The sequence below is a fragment of the Ammospiza caudacuta genome, chromosome 6 (genome assembly GCF_027887145.1).
Source record: "Ammospiza caudacuta isolate bAmmCau1 chromosome 6, bAmmCau1.pri, whole genome shotgun sequence".
Taxonomy (NCBI): domain Eukaryota; kingdom Metazoa; phylum Chordata; class Aves; order Passeriformes; family Passerellidae; genus Ammospiza; species Ammospiza caudacuta.
In genome coordinates, this window is record NC_080598.1 from 62,302,234 (window position 1) to 62,320,574 (window position 18,341).

At 45.4% G+C, this 18,341-nt stretch overlaps 1 protein-coding gene across 1 annotated transcript in view; it reads right to left on the reverse strand.

Moving 5' to 3' along the window:
* TMEM260 (transmembrane protein 260) overlaps window positions 1-15,525 on the reverse strand; it is a 34,341-nt gene extending 18,816 nt beyond the window's left edge. Inside the window, exons 1-3 of the mRNA XM_058807695.1 lie at window positions 15,318-15,525; window positions 9,952-9,983; window positions 8,975-9,123 (exon numbers count right to left, since the gene is read on the reverse strand). Coding sequence (XP_058663678.1) covers window positions 8,975-9,123; window positions 9,952-9,983; window positions 15,318-15,525 — 389 coding nt within the window. The remainder of the gene's footprint in view (window positions 1-8,974; window positions 9,124-9,951; window positions 9,984-15,317) is intronic.
* Window positions 15,526-18,341: the final 2,816 nt, after the last annotated feature.

Here is an 18,341-nt window from a genome sequence, read left to right on the forward strand (position 1 = left end):
GTGAAAGGTTGGAAAGGGATGAGCTTTAAGATCCTTTCCAACCCAAACCATCCTGGAATTCTGTGATTCTCTAAAAAGCAAGAAAAAATTGCAAAGGAGCACAGTGCAATCCACAACTGGAGATGCTGGTGACATGTTACAAAAGGAAGCAGGACATTAGGGGGCCAGAAGATAATAGCTGCCCTAATTACAGGCACAGAGAGAATTCTTGTGGTTAAGACAGAGTATTTTGTGGAAGATGGTTAATTCAAGAGCTAAAGGAAACCTCCCATAAGTCCAGCAAGAACTCAGCAACGCAGTGACCAATGTGGAGACAGAGGGAACAACATGAAGAGGTTACTCCTGGTGTGGAAGTTAAGAAGTTTTTCGTGGCACATAATCATTTGTCTCACCAATTCAAACACCAGGCCTGGCACTGACAATGCAAATATTTCCTGCAGTGAAGCCCTGCTGGACAAGAAGGAACCACAGAGCCTTTGGGCTCTGCCACCTTGCCTGGAGCCCCACACTCTGCAACCTGCACTGGCTGGAGGCTTCCCACGTGTACCATGGTTAGGAGAAGGAAAAAAACATTTTGCGTTTTTTCCTGGAAATACCTTCCAGTTGTTTAACACTGTCTTTCCTTTTGACAGTACATCAGGACTGTAGAGCAGAGAGCAGAAGAAAATTATTTTCACTCAATTTCTACTTGTGCTTCTGTCTTTAAACACTTTAAACACTGTCTTTATTTTTCAAATAGAGTTGAGGTGCTACAAAACATGGCAAAGACACCCAGCAGCTCAATCCTCAACTGGCCTCATGGAAAAGCAACATCCTTAGGAGAGTTTATCCCAATATTTTGGGGAGCAGGGAGGGTAGATGGCTGCTCTCCCAAATCCAGCTTGTTTCCCCACTTTTTGGGCCCAGTATGAGAAAACAGCCCCAGCACCAGAGCCAGCTCATGGAAGAAGAAAATAATTGAAGCCATGGCAAAATTGGGAAAGTCTTCACGACCATCATCCAAAAACTCACTCAGAAGGGACAGAAAGAGTCAGCAAAGGAGAGGTCACACAGTCCTTTCTGAGAAGTATTTTCCCATGGCATCCCTAAACATAAAAGGAAAAGACTAAAAATAAATAATTATGATTGTGTTTTCCTTTTGAAGCATGCAAGTGAAAGAATGTGCTTGGGCCTTAGCTCCAAGGATGCATCCAGGAGGAGTTTGCTTTAATCAGGACTATATTAGCTACAAGTTTTTATTAAGAGTTTGCAGGAACATTTGGGAAAACTGAAATTTAATATATTAACCTGGGTGTTTTTTTCAAGTATAGTTTTTAGCTTCTCATTTGTTGGCAATCACTAAAACATGCAAGATTGCAATTTAAAATTTAGCCTTTCCTTTAAGTTTGCTAATATTTTCCTTTAGCCAAGATTACAAGTCATATGCCTTTAATAAAAAAACTCCACCAGCATTTTTACTTTTTATTTATAAAATAACAGTAGATACTCTATATTTAATAATTCCCCAAAATGTATTAAATGATCAGCATAAAGCTACATATGGATGGGAACTGGAATTTAATTAAAATGTTTTTGCTAAATGCAATCTTCGGTGCACTGGATTCATTAAGAAAAGTAAGATAATTGGAATGGTTTATATTTGAAGCTGATGTATTTAACACTGGCAACACCTATCTGTACCTAGTGAAATAAGCTGATTATTTCTGCCTTCTTTTCTCTCCAAAACTTTATAGGCAGGAGATCTTAGCCTTGCATCTTTCATTTATTTTTTTTAGGCAGTAGAATAAGAAAAACTCTCTTGATTTTTAAAATCTCCACTAATTAACTAAATAATGGAATTTAAAAAAAAAATAAAATTGCCTGTCCCTGCACCTGCAGATGATGACCCTGATGTTGCTGGCTCCCTGTTCACTTCCACAGACTCCAACTACATCACCAGCAACCTCTGTCTCTTTGCAGTAGCAAAGATACATTCCTTCAATGTATTTTTATTTCAAGGCAGTGCACTAAAGAGTTAACACTTTGAATTTAAGGTTTTTCTTGTTAATCAATCACTTTAAAAAAAACCAACTATTTTTTTGATGAGGCTAAAGAGAAAGAGACGCAGAAGACTCAACAACCAAGCTTCCCACTGATAAATTTCAAGCGTGCACGAGCATCGGCGCTGAAATAGAAGAATTATTTAAAAATTAAAATCCAAACAGGAGTTTAGGGCTTAAGTAACAATAATTATCCCCCAAAACCCCAATCCCTCTGGGTTTGCCTGCCTCTCAGCCACAAACACTCCACGACAAAAGGCGGTTTCTCTTGCTCTCAGCGCTGAAGAGCCAGCTCAGGTACTACAGGGAATAGCAAACCAGATTTTATTCTTCCTCAAGGACCTGGAGCTCAACAGCCACTTAAGCCCTGCCCGCAGCAGGAGGAGGAGGAAGGAGAGCAGGGCTTGGCTCATCTCTCCTGGTTGGGTCCCATGGTCACAGGGAGTGAAGGGAAAAGAGACCAAGCAAAGAGGCAGAGCCACCATGAAATAAAAGAAAACCAAACCAGTCTGGTCACAACCAGCTGCTGTCCTTGGTGTGAAACAGGACTTCAGCATCCCACAGCTTCAGCATTCCCATAGATCCATGATTTCTGGGATAGCAGGCAGCACCCTCACCTGCCACCACAAGCATGGAATGCCTCACACCCTACCAGGGACCGCCATCACTTCCTGACTCTTCTTTCTTGTAGTTATTTTATTGAAACACCACAGTTTGGACAGGGGATGGTCCAGGGTGGCAGTGAAGATTTTGGCAAAGGGGAGCTGGTCCTTGCACCCTCTCACACATGTCCTCCTGGACTGGAGGTGTCCAGTTGGGACACCACCTCTGAAGGTTATTGTCTCTGCCCACCCCTTTGGAAATGTGGACCTGTGAAGGTCGCCAGCATATGCAAGAGGCATCTTGCATCCCATCCCTTGTGTCCTGGGGCCAAGTCACCTTGGATCCTCTTGCTGGGAGACTCAAACTGCTCTGGGATGGCAGCAAGGACCTCCATGGGTCCACTGGACAACAGGGATGGGAAGAGCCCCCTGTGACAACTCATCAGGGGAGCAAGGAATGAGACATTCCAACCTCACACCTTGCATGCTCCAGGATGTCCATCACCACCGGAGCAGAGCCTGCCTGCAGCAGCCCCTTGCCAAGGAAGTTTGGTATTTAAATTCAACACTTCCATGCCAAGCTATTCCAGAGCAGCTCAACGAGTGGAACAGCTCATGACAGATCTATAAAATGCACACAGGGCTGCGCTGCTTTAAGAAATATCACCCCATACTCACATTTGAGTTGTACAAACTGTGCTTCCAGCCATTACAAATGAGAAATTCTCTCCTGGTGTCTTTGCAAGTGCAAAGGGTGTATTAGTTCAACCCATTATTTGATTCACAATCCTTGGAAAATAGATACACCTTTATCCCAGGCTCCTGTAATAACCAGTGTCTGCTTCCAGCAGCCAAAAAACCCCAACCCACAGTAGGAGCCGACTTGAGCTATTTAAATGTTTTATAAGTTGGCTTTTTTTTTTTTTTTTGGGTAATTGCAGAAACTTTTCCTAATCTGACATTTGTTAAAACCCCTTATTAGAAATTATGCAGCCGCAGAAAAAAAAAAATAAAAAAGAAAGGAAAAAAAAAGGAGCGGGGGGGCGGGGACGAAAAGGAAGGAGTTGAGGGGGGGAAAAAAAAGTAGAATAAAATATAAAATAAAATAAAAATGAGCTGGCTTCACAATTACCAAGTCAGCCCATGCAGCCCTTCGCTATTGTACGAGTGGCATAAACCCCCCGGCGGCCTATCAGCTCCCTGGCAGGCAGGGGGCTGCGCTATTCAAAGCGAGAGATACAAGCTGCAGGGCAAAAACCTGGCAGCTCCCATCTGACCCCCCAATCCCCGGCTGGTGACAGCTCCAAGCTCCATGGCAAATTAGCCCTTCTCACATTACAATTGCAGGAGACAGATTCCATTAGCGGTATCTGAAATTGAGTGGAGAGCTGCTCCGTTATCAGACTTGACTCATAAGCGCCGCTATTAATCAGAGCTATGATAGCATTTATATATTTCAAGCTATCTGCCGCCGCTGTGATATTCTGCTACAAAGGGTTGATGGGACTTAGGGAAGGGAACAATGGAGCTTTCTGGGAAAAGCAGAGTAAATCAAGAAAGTCTGTGACTTCCGCACATTCTGAAGGGATTGCGGTTTACATAAATTTTCTCCCAATTGGAGATTGAGCTCTTCCTCATCTTACACATGGGATTTAGTTGTCACTCAATGGTAACAGCTGTGAAAAGGTGAAGCGGCCCACCGCTCAGAATATTGCCTCCGCTTTTAAAGCAATTAACCCATGAACAGGAGGATACCTGGTGATATCAAAGGGATTAAGCCAGGCAGTGCATTATTAACATTTCCTTGAACTAATTCTAACTCTGACTAGCTGTCAGAAAAGAGTCTTCAGTCTTTAAAAAAAAAAAAAAAAAAGAGTTTTTTTGCCCTGCTTTTTCTTTCCCCCCCTTCCTCCCACCACCCTTTTCAAAATGAAGCAAAGTTACTGCAGCCTCGTGTGCCTACTTTAGAGCCAAATGCAAATGAACAGATTTGGCAGCATCTTCAAACAGACTGAACTCAGCGCCGGTTTATTCTGGGGACAAGTGGGAAAAAAATAAAAATAGATATGTGATCAATTAGCCAGAGGTCACAGCAGATTTTCTAAAAGCAAATTAGTACCTGAGTGCATTCCTTTCTTCTCTCCCACCTAAAACTTTGTAACTACTCCTCACTAAGCACAGCTGCTTCCCAAACGCCCAAGACATTCCTGCTGTGCTACAACAGAGATAATCTACGATAATCTGTAATCTGGAAAAATCCAAACACGCCCTCTAAGGAGATTCCTCCTTGCCCAAAGCCCAATTTCTTCATTTCTCACTCTGGCTGAGCAGGCACTGACTCCTCTCTCATCCCTCCATCTTCCCCAAGTCATGTCCACAAAAAAAGGGGTCAAACTGTTCTCAGGGATGAATTCTGCTCTGGCAAACCCATGTACGCAGGGACACGAAGCATTTCCTCACTCACCAGAGGCAGAAGACAACTTTTCCCAGCACTGGGCAGTTTTAAGGGAGCATCAGCCATGGGGTCCCTCTGGGATGGCCATGAAGGTCACTGATCCTCCTGCTCCTCCTTAGGGACCTTCCCACAAGAGCTCCAGGACACAAACCCTGGGAGCCAGAAAGCTCAGTACCATCAAGAGGGTCAAGTGGCACTTCCAAAACATCCCTATGATTTCAAAATGATGGAATCATTTTGATGATTTCATTATCCAACACACCTAGTTCTCCTTTTTGCTGACAGTGGGAAAAGAGCTGGCTCTGGGTTTTATATACAGTTCCTTGCCTGGAAGGTTTAGCGGGCAGGGAATACACATATACATATAAAAATATATGTATGCATAATGTATTGGTACCAAAGTTAATATGATACCCAGAACAGCACACCAAACACATGTGAATTGCTTAATTTAATGTAACATCTTCCCCCTTTTGAAAACCCTGTCAATTCAGCCAAAATAAAGCTAGCAAAAACTTCCCACAAATACCTGGGCAATGACACCATCTACTCTACTACTGCCTCTGCAATAAAACAGCTTTATGTGCTCAGAAACCCCAAAACAGCCAAACTATGAAAGGTACAGACCGAAAAAACAATGCACTCAGAGCAGGGGAAAGCTTCCTATTTCTCTTTGCAGCAGAGAATGCAAAGAATGCATCCCCTGTGCAGAAAATGACACTTTGGCAATCATATTATAAGAAGATAATTGGTTTACTTTGTAAACTTGCTATGCTTTGCCTCCCACAGTAAAACAAATAAATAGTTGTTTAAAGAAACAATCCTACAGCCGCACTCACTGAGTCCTAAAAACATAAAGCATCTCCCCCCTCCTTCAAAGCAAAGATGAATTATTTGCCTCAGTTACAAGCAGTCCGAGAAAACTCTTTGTAAATGGCATTTTACGATAATTACAAGCAATTTATTAAGACTGTGCAGAGGGGGGTGAAAAAATCCATACTTGAGAAGTAACTCAAAGGAGAAACGGCTCGTTCAGTGATAGTCTGGATTACTGACAAAAAGCCTTTCTGCATCAATGGGCTGCCACATAATTTCACTTTGAGAACAATCCAGGCTTAAAAAAATAATGTAATTAAAGGAGTAATATAATATAATATAACACAATAAAATTAATAAACAGACGTGATGCGGCGGCCGCTTCCTCTTGACCCCAGTGCGGAGCAGCCCGCCAGCCATCACCTGGCAAAGGAGAAATCTGCTCAAGGAATAAATTCCACCCTAATCCCACACGTGCCACAACATCCCAAACACCACAGAGGGAAGGAACCACGACTCTTCTCCTTAAGCAATAAAATCATCCCGACCTGCCGAGGAATAAACTCCGGGAAATGACTCAAACAAAAAGAATCAATGGGGAAATTAATTTAAAAGAAAAAAATTTAAAAAGGGAGAGATTTACTGTATGGGGATGCCGGGAGGGAGGGAGGGAGGCACGGGGTGTGAGGGTAAACAGCAGCGCTGCCCGGCTGGCGGGGAGAAAAGAAAGGTTTTAGAGGTTAAGTTCAGGTCAGACGACAAATGAAATCGTAACAACCCAACTGACATCGTATAATGTCTTCTTCACCGGATCAATAGGGCAGCGTCAGCCCCATTTCCATAGAGATGGCTTCCTCCCTGCTGGAGGGTGGCTATTGTTTGAGCAGGCAGATTTGCCACTTGAACCGTGCTGCTCCCGAAGGATGTGTACTTCATCAATTATTTGTACTCCTAACATCTACATATTTTCATATTAACATCCACGTTTCACACGGCAGGAGGAGCAGGTGCTGATTCTGCCATTGGTACCTCGTAGGGGTCACCCCACCAGATAATTTTATTTAAACACAAAAATAAGGGGGGATTTGATAGACCCGTTTAGTCCCTTTGTGAGGACAGACAAGCCCAGTTTAAAACACACCACATCACCCCCAGACAGCAACAGCTTCAAGCAGACAGTGCCAGTGAATAATTTCTAATATTTTTCTTTTAAAAAATTTTTTTAAAAAGCAGTAACTTTTCTTTTTTTTTTTTTTTTTTTTTTTTTTTTTTTGCCAGATCAGTGTTCCAAAAAATAAACCAATTTTAAGGTGCTTGAAATGAAAAATGTAACACTGTAATTTGGAAATAAAACTCACCTTACAATTATTAAAAAAAACCCCAAAACAATCACTGTTAGGCTGAATAATTGATCCCATCAGTATCTGTGAAATAATTTCTGTAAGTCTTAATAGTTTTTATCATCTCTCACTTGCACGTTTTCTGTTCCTTCATGCAAATTCTAAATTTGACAGAAGCGCCGTCTTCCAAATCCAATTAAACACCAACAAAACACCTAAACCTTCAGAAATGCTGAAGTAATTCCCAAAATAATTCTCAAATTTAGCCTGCCATTTCTCTCCTATATCCTTATTTCTCTAAAGGAACGATTGCACCATTTCCAAAGCACAAAGTGGGTACCCAAGGAACTGTCACACACAAATTAAAAACTGGGGAAGACCTTCCAAATAACTGCAATAATGGGAATAATCATCATTAAAAAAGAAATCAGAAACAAATATAGAAAACCTTTAGCAACTCCTTGCAGGAGTTTTTAACAGAATGGAGTTGTGCTCTGATGCTGCACCGAGCGCTGTGCACGGGAGGGCAGCGCCACTTCCAGCCTCCCAAACAGGCTGTGAAATACAGGATATTAAATTAAATAATGCTGACTTAATTACATGTATTACCCACCAGTGAAAGCAATCACTTGAAATGCCTACAGAAATATTTAGGAACTACTCAAGCAATTCCAGTAGGTGTGCTTTGGAGCTGATGCTATGTGCGAGGTGATGTGCAAAAAAGCAACTCCTCTTCAGCAGAGAAAGATGGACCCTGTGGAACAAAGTTTAAGCGAGCTCAGAGCTAGCTTAATCTCAGAATCTGCTCCCCACCACCTCCCCATTTATTCCTGCTTTTATTTCTAGGTTGCTGGGAAGGTTTCCCTGAGGGGTGGCTCTGGAAACGGGTGGGAGAAAAAGGCTTTTGTCAAAATAATCCCGGTCGGGAATCGCCCCGTCTCATCCCGGAGCGCCCCGATACCACTCGCAGCCTCAAAACGTGCCCTATTTTCCCTGCAAAAAGAACATCAGAAATTGTTTATACGGGTTGCCATAATCCTCTCAAATATGGGTCAGGCTGAGGTTAAGAGCAGCCAGAACTTGCACATCAAAGACGAGCAGGGTTAACAAAAACCCCACAACCACGTGAGCATCCCGATTGTCCTCCCAAGGTTAGAGGTGCGGAAAGGAGGCTCCCGGACATCCCCCCCGAGCCCGGAGCTGCTCCAGGGAAAGGCAGGGATGCTCTCCCTGCTCCTTGGGTACCACGGGCAGGCAACTGCCCATCCACCTCCGCCGGGAGCTGCAATTAAACCAAGTTCACGGTTTCCCGATAGGTGAAGCTCATCCTGTTAATTTAAACAGACCATCTGCATCTTTCGAGAACGACAAACTTCATTAGTTCTGGTTAGTTAAACCGAGCGGTGATTTGTGATAATGAGCCTGAACAACCTGTCACGGCTGGGCAAGGGAAAGGGCGCACTTTTTATTATTGCTATTATTATTATTTAACAGAAAAGAAAAGGGTGGGGGGGAAAATAAAAAGAGGGGAGAGGCTTTTGTGCGGGAAAGAAGGTCAAATTCAGATTAAGTTGCTGTTAGGTTAATCAGAGGAACTAATTAGGGAAGGGGGGGGAATGCTGGTCCGAAGGCCAGCAGGGAGCAGAGGGAGCCTTCGGGAATGTCCCAAGCTGCCGGGGAAGCACCACGAAGCCAAGGAAAAAGCACCCCCGAGGACTTTACCTGAAAACCGTGCAAAAAAGCAAAGAGGCAGCAGCTGCTCCCACCAAGCCGCAGAGGAGATTGACTCGGAAGGCAGGGGAGCTGCCGGGCAGCCCCGTGGCCCCTTTGGCCAGCAGCGTGAACAGGGGGTAGCCAGGAGGGTGGGCGACCTAGGGACAGAGGGACACAGGGTTGGAAAGGGGGGAGAGGCTGGGAATGGGAGCACGGCAGCCCTGAGCAGCTCCGCTCCCCGAGCCACCCTCAGTGCCCATCCCAACCCTTGGTACCCATCCCAAATCCCAGTGCCCATCCCAAACCCTGGTACCCATCCCAAACCCTGATACCCATCCCAAACCCTGGTACCCATCCCAACCCCACCAAGTTTTTTTCCTCAGTGGATCTGGCTCCACACCTCGCCCATAATAATGAGGCTGCGAGGAAAAGGAGGTGCCACGTTTCATTAGCGTGCCTTAAAGGGCTCCTTGTTTGGGTTCACAGTATATTAGGGTCATTCAAAAGGCTGTTGTTTTTTTTTCTTTCCCCTTTCTTTTTGGTTTTTTTTGGTTTTTTTTTTTTTTTAAAAAGCAGCTTCTCAACTATTTTATTGGTTAGCAAGTTGAAAGACCACACTGCTATCGGATTACCACCGCGCTGACAGTCCTAAGGTCTTGCCTAAAGGGATCATGCACCATAATAAAGTTTATTAAATAATAAAACTTATTAAAATTGTTAACCCGATTTATTTTATTCTCCCCAGCTTATACAAAATTTGGGTTGATAATAAGCCAGCTACTGTATATACAGTAAAGCCTTTGCTTTATAATTTAGTTTAATTGGATTTAAAACTTGAAGTAAATTGTCGCGTGCTGTACTTATAAGTTAGTAAAAACTGTGGTTTGAAAATAAATTAATCTACTTTACTCCATGCTTAATTAAACTTCCTTAATTCCTAAAACTGTTAATGAGAGCATTGATTAAACAATAAAACTAATACTTACTCCAAGCTCATATGCGGCTGTGATCAGCTCCCCTGTGAAAAAATAATGTAAAACCAATAATTACTATTAGGAAATGACACTCCTCCAAAGTTTTCAAAATCCAAATGCTTGCATTGGGGTTTTGCATTAATTTGACTGGATAAAACTGTAAATCTGTGGAGATTTAACAGCATGAAATTTTCTAAGAATATTTTCTCCCTCTGATGTCATTGCACAAAATATCTTTTGTATGTTTTTCGTGAGACTTGTATGAAAAGATAAGTGAAAATATAGGTAGGATCGGGCAAAGAATGGCCTGAGACATTCAAAATGCAGACATCTGTGTGTGTGTATTTTTAATTTAAAACTATCTGACTCAATAACTTTCAAGCACTACACTTTGCAACGCTTAAGCTGCATTGTTTGTTCAATAACCCAGTTGTTTGTCATAAAAAAAAATTATAGAAACCAACACAAAACCAGAGCTTTACAGCTTTTAAAGAGGAAAAACATAATCACTGATTGTGCAAATCTGCATCCATTTATCTGGGAAGCTTGCTCTCCCTAGATGCTAAAGCAATTCTGCTTCACAAGTAATTCTTTTACCTGTCAGTGGATGCTGCACCCAGCTCCCAATAGAAACAGCATTAAGATTTTGCATTTTGTTTGTATTTTAAGCCAGGACAAATAGCTGCCACAAAAAGACCCACGTTAGCAGAATAGTTGGCATTTTTAGAGCATTTGACACTGGAGCATTTTGCAGCAAACTGAACAACATACATCAAATATATTCAATGAGAACAACGCATTCAGGGAGACACAAAATTAAAAATTTACAGCTGGTTTTCCTTCCTTCCCTCAAATTTCATAATCCAATTTTCCTGGTCCTAATAATTTTGCAAGCACCAAGATCATGGAAGCATTGTTAGATGGGAAAGACACAAATGAAGGACGCTGGTGGCTTTAAATGCTAAATTAACAATATTTTAAATTTCTGTATAGTCACGTCCTCAACACGCCACACAAAGGGGGGCAGGGGGGATTGTACCAATGGCACCTTTAAATCCTGACACCAGGATTTAAAGTAAAATGCAGTAAATGCTGCATTTTAAAATGAAGATTCAACCCATTACTGCTGGTGGCAACTTCTGCAGAATTAGAGCTGTTGGCTGGCAATGACTGGAGCCAAACCTGCCACTTACTGCACCAAAACCTCTCAGACATGGAGTTTCCTGCTATTCTTATTTTAGGAAAATTTCACTCTACACTGCAAAACAGCCCCCAAAAAATGGATGCAATGGGAAAACCATCCATCCCAATTCTGAGCCCTTCAGAGTTCAGCAGCTCCAACACTTCCAGGGCTGGGAAGGGATAAATCCTCCTGCACACAGCGAAGGATGGTGACAATAAAGGAAACCCTAAATTTGGCACTGGGGGGGTTCCCCAGTGTGCAGCAGCTGGTGATGCCCATCACCCAGCACATCCCAGGCATGCTGCTCCACTAAAATCCTCCTGGGATGCAGCAATATGTGCATCTAAAAAAGCAAAAATTTAACTTCGTTCACATTGCTGTGACGTTTATATCAAGGGCAAGAATCACCCCAAAGAAACACAGCCACAAATCAACCAGGAAGCTGCAGAAATAATATAAATAAACCACTGGTGGAAGCCACCACCAAGCTTTGAAATACAACAGCACAACTTTGCCTTGTAAGAATTAAGGAAAAAAAACCAAAAATAGCTGCAAAAGATCAGCTCACAGGCTGCAGGCTTGTTGAATCCCAGTGGGAAAATCAAAATAAGTACACAACAGCCACTGCTTTGGATAAGGTTAATTCTCCACCTCCCACCCACACACCTGAGCATCCCTTACAGCCTCCATGGGCTGGAGGAGTGAGGAGCATTTATTTTGTTAAATAACAAAACACACCCCCAAACTCAATGTCCTGTGAGACAGAATGACCTCTGGCATCTTAAGGCACCAGCTCAAACTGAAATGTTTATTCCCTCCAACTCCACAGGAACAGGAGCTGGACTTGATGATCATTGTGGGTCCCTTTTAATTCAGAATATTCAGTGATTCCTGATATAAACAAGTTTCTGATTCCCCCATAAAGGTGTTCAGGCAACAAACCCAATGCTGCCTGAGCTCTTGATTTATACCCAGCAAGTTTGGGAGCTGATGTTTGAAACATCACAGTGAACATTTGGTTGGTTTCTATTTTTTTAAACTTTATTTGATCCCTTTTAAAGCTGTTTTAACATCTGTGGATATTTCTGAATTATAATTCCATCTCCCCCTATTATTCTCTCATTCATTTCTTTATTCCAACACTAAGTAACACGAGCAAGCTGCCAGAGAGAAAAATACCAACTGCCTTAGATATTTTTGGATTACTGCAAACTTGGGGAACAATTAAAAATACAGATAGTTTAAAAATAAAATAATAGAAGATAATAAAATAATAATAAAAATAAAATAAAATAAAATAAAATAAAATAAAATAAAATAAAATAAAATAAAATAAAATAATAAAATAAAGTAAAATACATAAAATGAAATAAAATAAAAAATTAAAATAAAAAATAAAAAAATAAAATAAAATAAAATAAAATAAAATAAAATAAAATAAAATAAAATAAAATAAAATAAAATAAAATAAAATACTAGGCTCCCTGCCTGGAAGCAGATACAGCAAATCCTTAAGCAGCTCTTTATTCACACAAGTAGCCTCAGTGCTTTTGGTGGCACAAGTTTCAGGCACAGGCAAATCAAACACCACAAGCAGGGCCATGCACAGATATTCCAGCTGAGGAATTCCAGGCTCAATCCATGAGAAACCAGGGAAATAATGCCCAAAAAAGTCCTGACTGTGATGGGACACAATGCTGGCTGGGACAGACACAAGGGGACAGCAGTGTGTCTGCCCAGTCCCAGTGAACACATGGAAGACAGGCAGGAAATTCAAAATAAAATTCAAAAAATAAAGAAATAAGGAAAGACAAGAAGCGAGGTCACAGGGCTGGTCAGGGGACTCTGTCCTGAGGGATTTCCTTTCCACAATACCCTGGGGAAAGTGGGGTGAACCCATGTGCTGTTTGGCTGCTTGCTCTGTCCACTGGGATAATTCATATCAAACAAAAAACCAAATCCCAGATCCAGCCAGGGCATCACCAGGAGAACCTGCATCCCCCTCTGCAAAGGCTGCTCATGCTTATTTGCATCCCAGAGGGAGAATCCAGGCTCAAGCACCAGGTTTAAGAACCAGGTTTAATTAAGAACCGGGTTTAATTAAGAACCAGGTTCCTGAGGCTTCATGCAGCATGAACAGCTCAGAGCACAGGGTGCTTTCCACAGACAAAAAAAGAGGCAAAAAACTATAATAAAAACCCAAATTGTAACAACTGTAAATATACCAATCATCACACATTAATTAATATACCCAGAAGGAGCAAACACAGCCCTTTCAGTAATTTGGGAGCAGAAGCAAAAGGCATCAGGATGCACATGGCCAGCCTGGCCAGTGCCTCTCTCCACACATCCTGAGCCTGTAAAATACCTGAAACCATTAAAATGCCATTTATTTAGAAGGATTTTCATGCACAGCTTGGATTTGAAACCACTGGTGACCAGGAGGCACAGCATTAAGCAGAACCACTGAACTGTTCTGGGATGACACAGAAAGAAAGAATCTTGGACACTTGTTCCATTAAATAAAAATCATCAATATATTCCCAAGAAAAACCAAGCCCTCCCATCTCCAACCCACACAGGCAAAACCAAAGCATTTTTAAAACAAGAACAGGTTAAATCAGTAAAAGCAGAGCAGGACCAAACAGGAGAACTCTGTCCCCCTGTGGGATCAGCAGGGCCAAACACCAAAATTCAGACAGGCTGGCACTGCCAGGAAGCTGCACTGGCAGAGAGGCAGCTCCAAAGATTTCCCTGCTGCACAATCCCAGGACAGCACAGCTGGCAGGATGGCACAGCTGTCCCCTAAAGCCACCAGCTGTCCCCTGCCTAAATCCTCCTCTGAAAGGCTCAAATATGGGCAAACCATTATGGGGGGCTCAAGGGCACCAGCCCAGGGGGGTCCCTGCTGTGCTGAGCCCACTGGGCCATTGCACACCCCAAAGCAGGGTGTCCCTGCTGCACCCACCTGTGGGAGCTTTAAATGCACCAACCCCAATGGGGTGAGCACCCCAAAAGTGGCTGCACTGCACCAGGGGCTACAGGGACCTAATGGGGACCCAAAATATACCAATGGGACCAGCAACCCCATGGGGTGACAGCAGTGCACCCGTCCCTCTAGGATGAGCATCCTTATGGGGTGACATTGAAGTGCCAGCCCTTATAGGATGAGCATCCTTATGGGGTGACAGCAACCCCCTGCAGTGACACTAATGCCCCTGTCCCTGCAGGACAACAGCAACCATATGGGGGACAACGAAATAACAGAAATATCCTATAGGATGAGCATTCCTATGGGATGATAACCAGCCTAATGGGGTGACAGCAATGCTCCAGTCCCTACAGGATAACAGCAACCATATGGGGTGACAATGAAATACCAGACCCCACAGGATAAGCATTCCAATGGGATGACAGCCAACCTAATGGGGTGACAGCAATGCACCAGCCCCTCTGGGGTGAGAGCCATGCACCAGTCACCCTGTGGGGTGAAGTACCAGCCCCTATAGGATAAACATCCGTATGGGGTGACAGTAAAGTACCAGCCCTTATAGGATGAGCATTCCTATGGGATGACAGCAACCCCCTGGAGTGACACTGATCCCCAGTCCCTGTAGAAGAACAGGAACCATATGGGGTGACAATGAAGTACCAGCTCCTATAGGATGAGCATACCTATGGGATGACAGCCAACCTAATGGGGTGACAGCAATGCACCAGCTCCTCTGGGGTGAACAGCCCTATAGGGGCGAGAGCCAGTCACCCTATAGAGTGACAGCAATGCACCCATCCCTATAGGATGAGCATTTTTATAGGGTGACAGTGAAGAACCAGCGCCTATAGGATGAGTATCCTCGTGGGGTGACAGTGAAGAACCAGCCCCTATAGGATGAGCATCCCCGTGGGATGGCAGCAAGCCGATGGGGTGACATCAAGGCACCAGTCGCTCTGGAGTGAGCAGCTCTCTGTGGTGACAACCCAGTGGGGTGACACCGACCCTCCAGGGGTGACACCAACGCACCGGCTCCTTCGGACAGACCAACCCTACACGGGTGACACTGATGCACGAGCTCCCGTGGGGTGACGGCAGCCCTGTGGGGTGACAGGGATGCCCCGGTCCCTGAGGGCTCGGCCCCCGCCACCCACCGCCATGCACCGGCCGCTACGGGCCGAGGGTCCCCACCCGATACATTACCCGCATCCCCGCCGGGCAGGGCGGGCGGCAGCGTGACCGTGTAGACAGCAGCCACGGCAGCGCCCAGGGCCCCGGCAGCGGCTCCTCCCGCCCCATTCCCGATCCCGATCCCGATCCCGTTTCCGATCCCCGTGCCGGTGCCGGCCCCGGGCCCGGGCCCCGCGCCCATGTGCGCCGCCACCTTCCGGGTTCGGGCGGGCTGTACCATCCACCGCCCCGCGGGGGAGCATCCCTGCCCCGCTCGCCTTCTCGCTCTCCCCAAAGCGCCTTCATGGACTTCTCTCAATACAGATCTCAAAGAACAGAGAAAGCCGAAAACCCAGTGAGGCTATTCAGCGCGGCCTCCCGCTCTCTTCCATCTTCCCCGGCGGAGAAGAGTTGGTACAGCCGAAGAGGGCGTGGCGGAGGGTGAGTACGGCCGGGCGGGACCATGGCGCGCTGGGGGGGGACGGGCCGAAACCACCGCGGAGATGCGGGGGGAGGAGGGGACCGGTGCGCGTCGTGCCTGTCCCTTGCTCCTGGGATCGTCCCTTCAGGACGAGGTTTTTTAAGGATCAGTTTTTTAAGGATCAGCTCCTTCTGCCCTCTCTCACACACATCAAAACCCTCCTCGGACAGTGCTGGCTGCACCCCCTCCACCACAACCCCAGTGTGCCCATACACAAATAATAAAGATTTAACCCCTGGTTGGGGTGGCACAAGATGCTGGTGAAGGGAAAGATTGAAGGTGTCAGCACACAGATTATTAAAAGCGGTGATTCCCGCTGTGGGAAGCAGTTAAGGAAGGTAAATAGCATCCCGAGACCTATCGATGGAGGACTAAAACACATCCGTGGAAATCATTATGGGATTGTACCAAAGAGCGGCGAGGCCGTACCTTCAGAATTGAGACAGATTAAAGAGAGGCTTTTGAATACAAATGAAAAAAGGTATAGGAGAGGGTAATGAGGATAATAAACAGCCTTATGGATTAGATCTAAGTGGAGACGTTAGAAAATTAGGTTTGCATTTATTAAGGATTAAGGGCTGACACAACGGAGGGAATGTGTGTGGTGTTCTGGGGATGGAGAAGGGTCCTGCTAAAACAGCAGCAAAAAAACCCTGGAAAGTGAAACCAAGGGAGGCATTCAGGGAATTCTGGGGTCCCCAGCACAGCAGGGACATCAACCTGATGGAGGTAATCCTGAGGAAGCCACCAAGATGATTTGAGGGATGGAGCCCCTCTACTGTGGGGAAAGGCTGGGAGAACTGGGGATGTTCAGAGGAGGCCTTGGGGTGACCTCACTGGGGCCTTCCAGTACCTGAAGGGGCTCCAAGGAGCTGGAGAATGACTTTTCACAGGAGCATGGAGTGCCAAGACAAGGGGGAATGGCTTCAAACTAGAAGAGATTAGATTTAGATGGGATCTTGGGAAGGAATTCTTCCCTGTGAGGGAGGTGAGGCCCTGGCACAGGGTGCCCACAGAAGCTGTGGCTGCCCCTGGATCCCTGGAAGTGTTGATCCCTTGAATGTTCTTCAAGCATGCAACACATTCTTGAAGAAATGTTCCCATTTAGTTTTTTGACATCTGTTGTACTTTAGAGGTGCTTAGTGCTCCATGCATGAAATGGGCTGTCACAGAGTGGGCTCAGCAGCCTGGCTTTCCCAAGAGATTCCTAGGAAAATTGTTCAGCCTGGAGAAGATTCCAGGGAGACCTTAGAGACTCTTCCAAAACGTAAAAGAGCTCCAAGAGAGATGAGAAGAGACTTGGACAAGGCCCTGGAATGACAGGACAAGGGGGAATGGCTTCCCACAGCCAGAGGGCAAGGTTAGGTGGGATATTGGAAGGAATTGTTCCCTGTGAGAGTGGTGAGGCCCTGGCACAGGGTGCCCAGAGAAGCTGTGGCTGCCCCATCCCTGGAAGTGTCCAAGGTCAGATTTGATGGTTCTTGGAGCAACCTAGGATGGTGGAAGATGTCCCTGCCATGGCAGGGGTGGAATGAGATGGGTTTGAGGCCCCTTCCAACCCAAGCCATCCTGTTATTTTATGAATTTAGGCAAGTTCTGTGCACTCAACCGGGCTGTACAGAAAAGATGAAGATTTGACCCACTCTGAAGTCACTGGTATTGGAGGCTGTGAAAATCACCTTGTCCCAGCAGCTGCCTCCCGTCTCAAAGGGAAGCAGTGGTGACCCAGAGCTTCCAGGACCCAACTCCTTGGCAGATTTTTGCCCTCATTGGCTGAGCACCATCGGGGAGGGGAAAAAGACACGTTCCAATCCTCCTCCAGCCATTGTCACTATGGAAATGAGTGGGATCCAGGGACTGTGGCTGCTCCTGGATCCCTGGAAGTGTCCAAGGCCAGCTTTGATGGGGCTTGGAGCAGTCTGGGATGGTGGAAGGTGTCCCTGAAATGGCATAGGGTGGAATGAGATGGGTTTTGAGGTTCCTTCCAACCCAAGCCATCCTGTTATTTTATGAAGTTAGGCAAGTTCTGTGCACTCAACTGGGCTGTACAGAAAAGATGAAGTTTTGACCCACTCAGACATCACTGGGGTGCCTGGAGGAGCTGGTGTTGAAGGCTGTGAGCACCACCTGGGCCCAGCAGCTGCCTCCCATCCCAAAGGGAAGCAGTGGTGACCCAGAGCTTCCAGGACCCAACTCATTGGCAGGTTTCTGCCCTCGTTGGCTGAGCACCATCGGGGAGAGGAAAAAGACACGTTCCAATCCTCCTCCAGCCATTGTCACTATGGAAATGAGTGGATCCAGGTGCTGTGGCTGCCCCTGCATCCCTGGAAATGTTCCAGGCCAGCTTGGATGGGGCTTGGAGCAACCTGGGATGGTGGAAGGTGTCCCTGCCATGGCAGGGGTGGAATGAGATGGGTTTTGAGGCCCTTTCCAACCCAAGCCATCCTGTTATTTTATAAATTTGGGCAAGCTTTGTGCACTCAACTGGGCTGTAGAGAAAAGCTGAAGTTTTGACCCACTCAGAAGTCACTGGTGGAGGGTATGAGCACCACCTGGGCCCAAAGGGAATCTCCCAG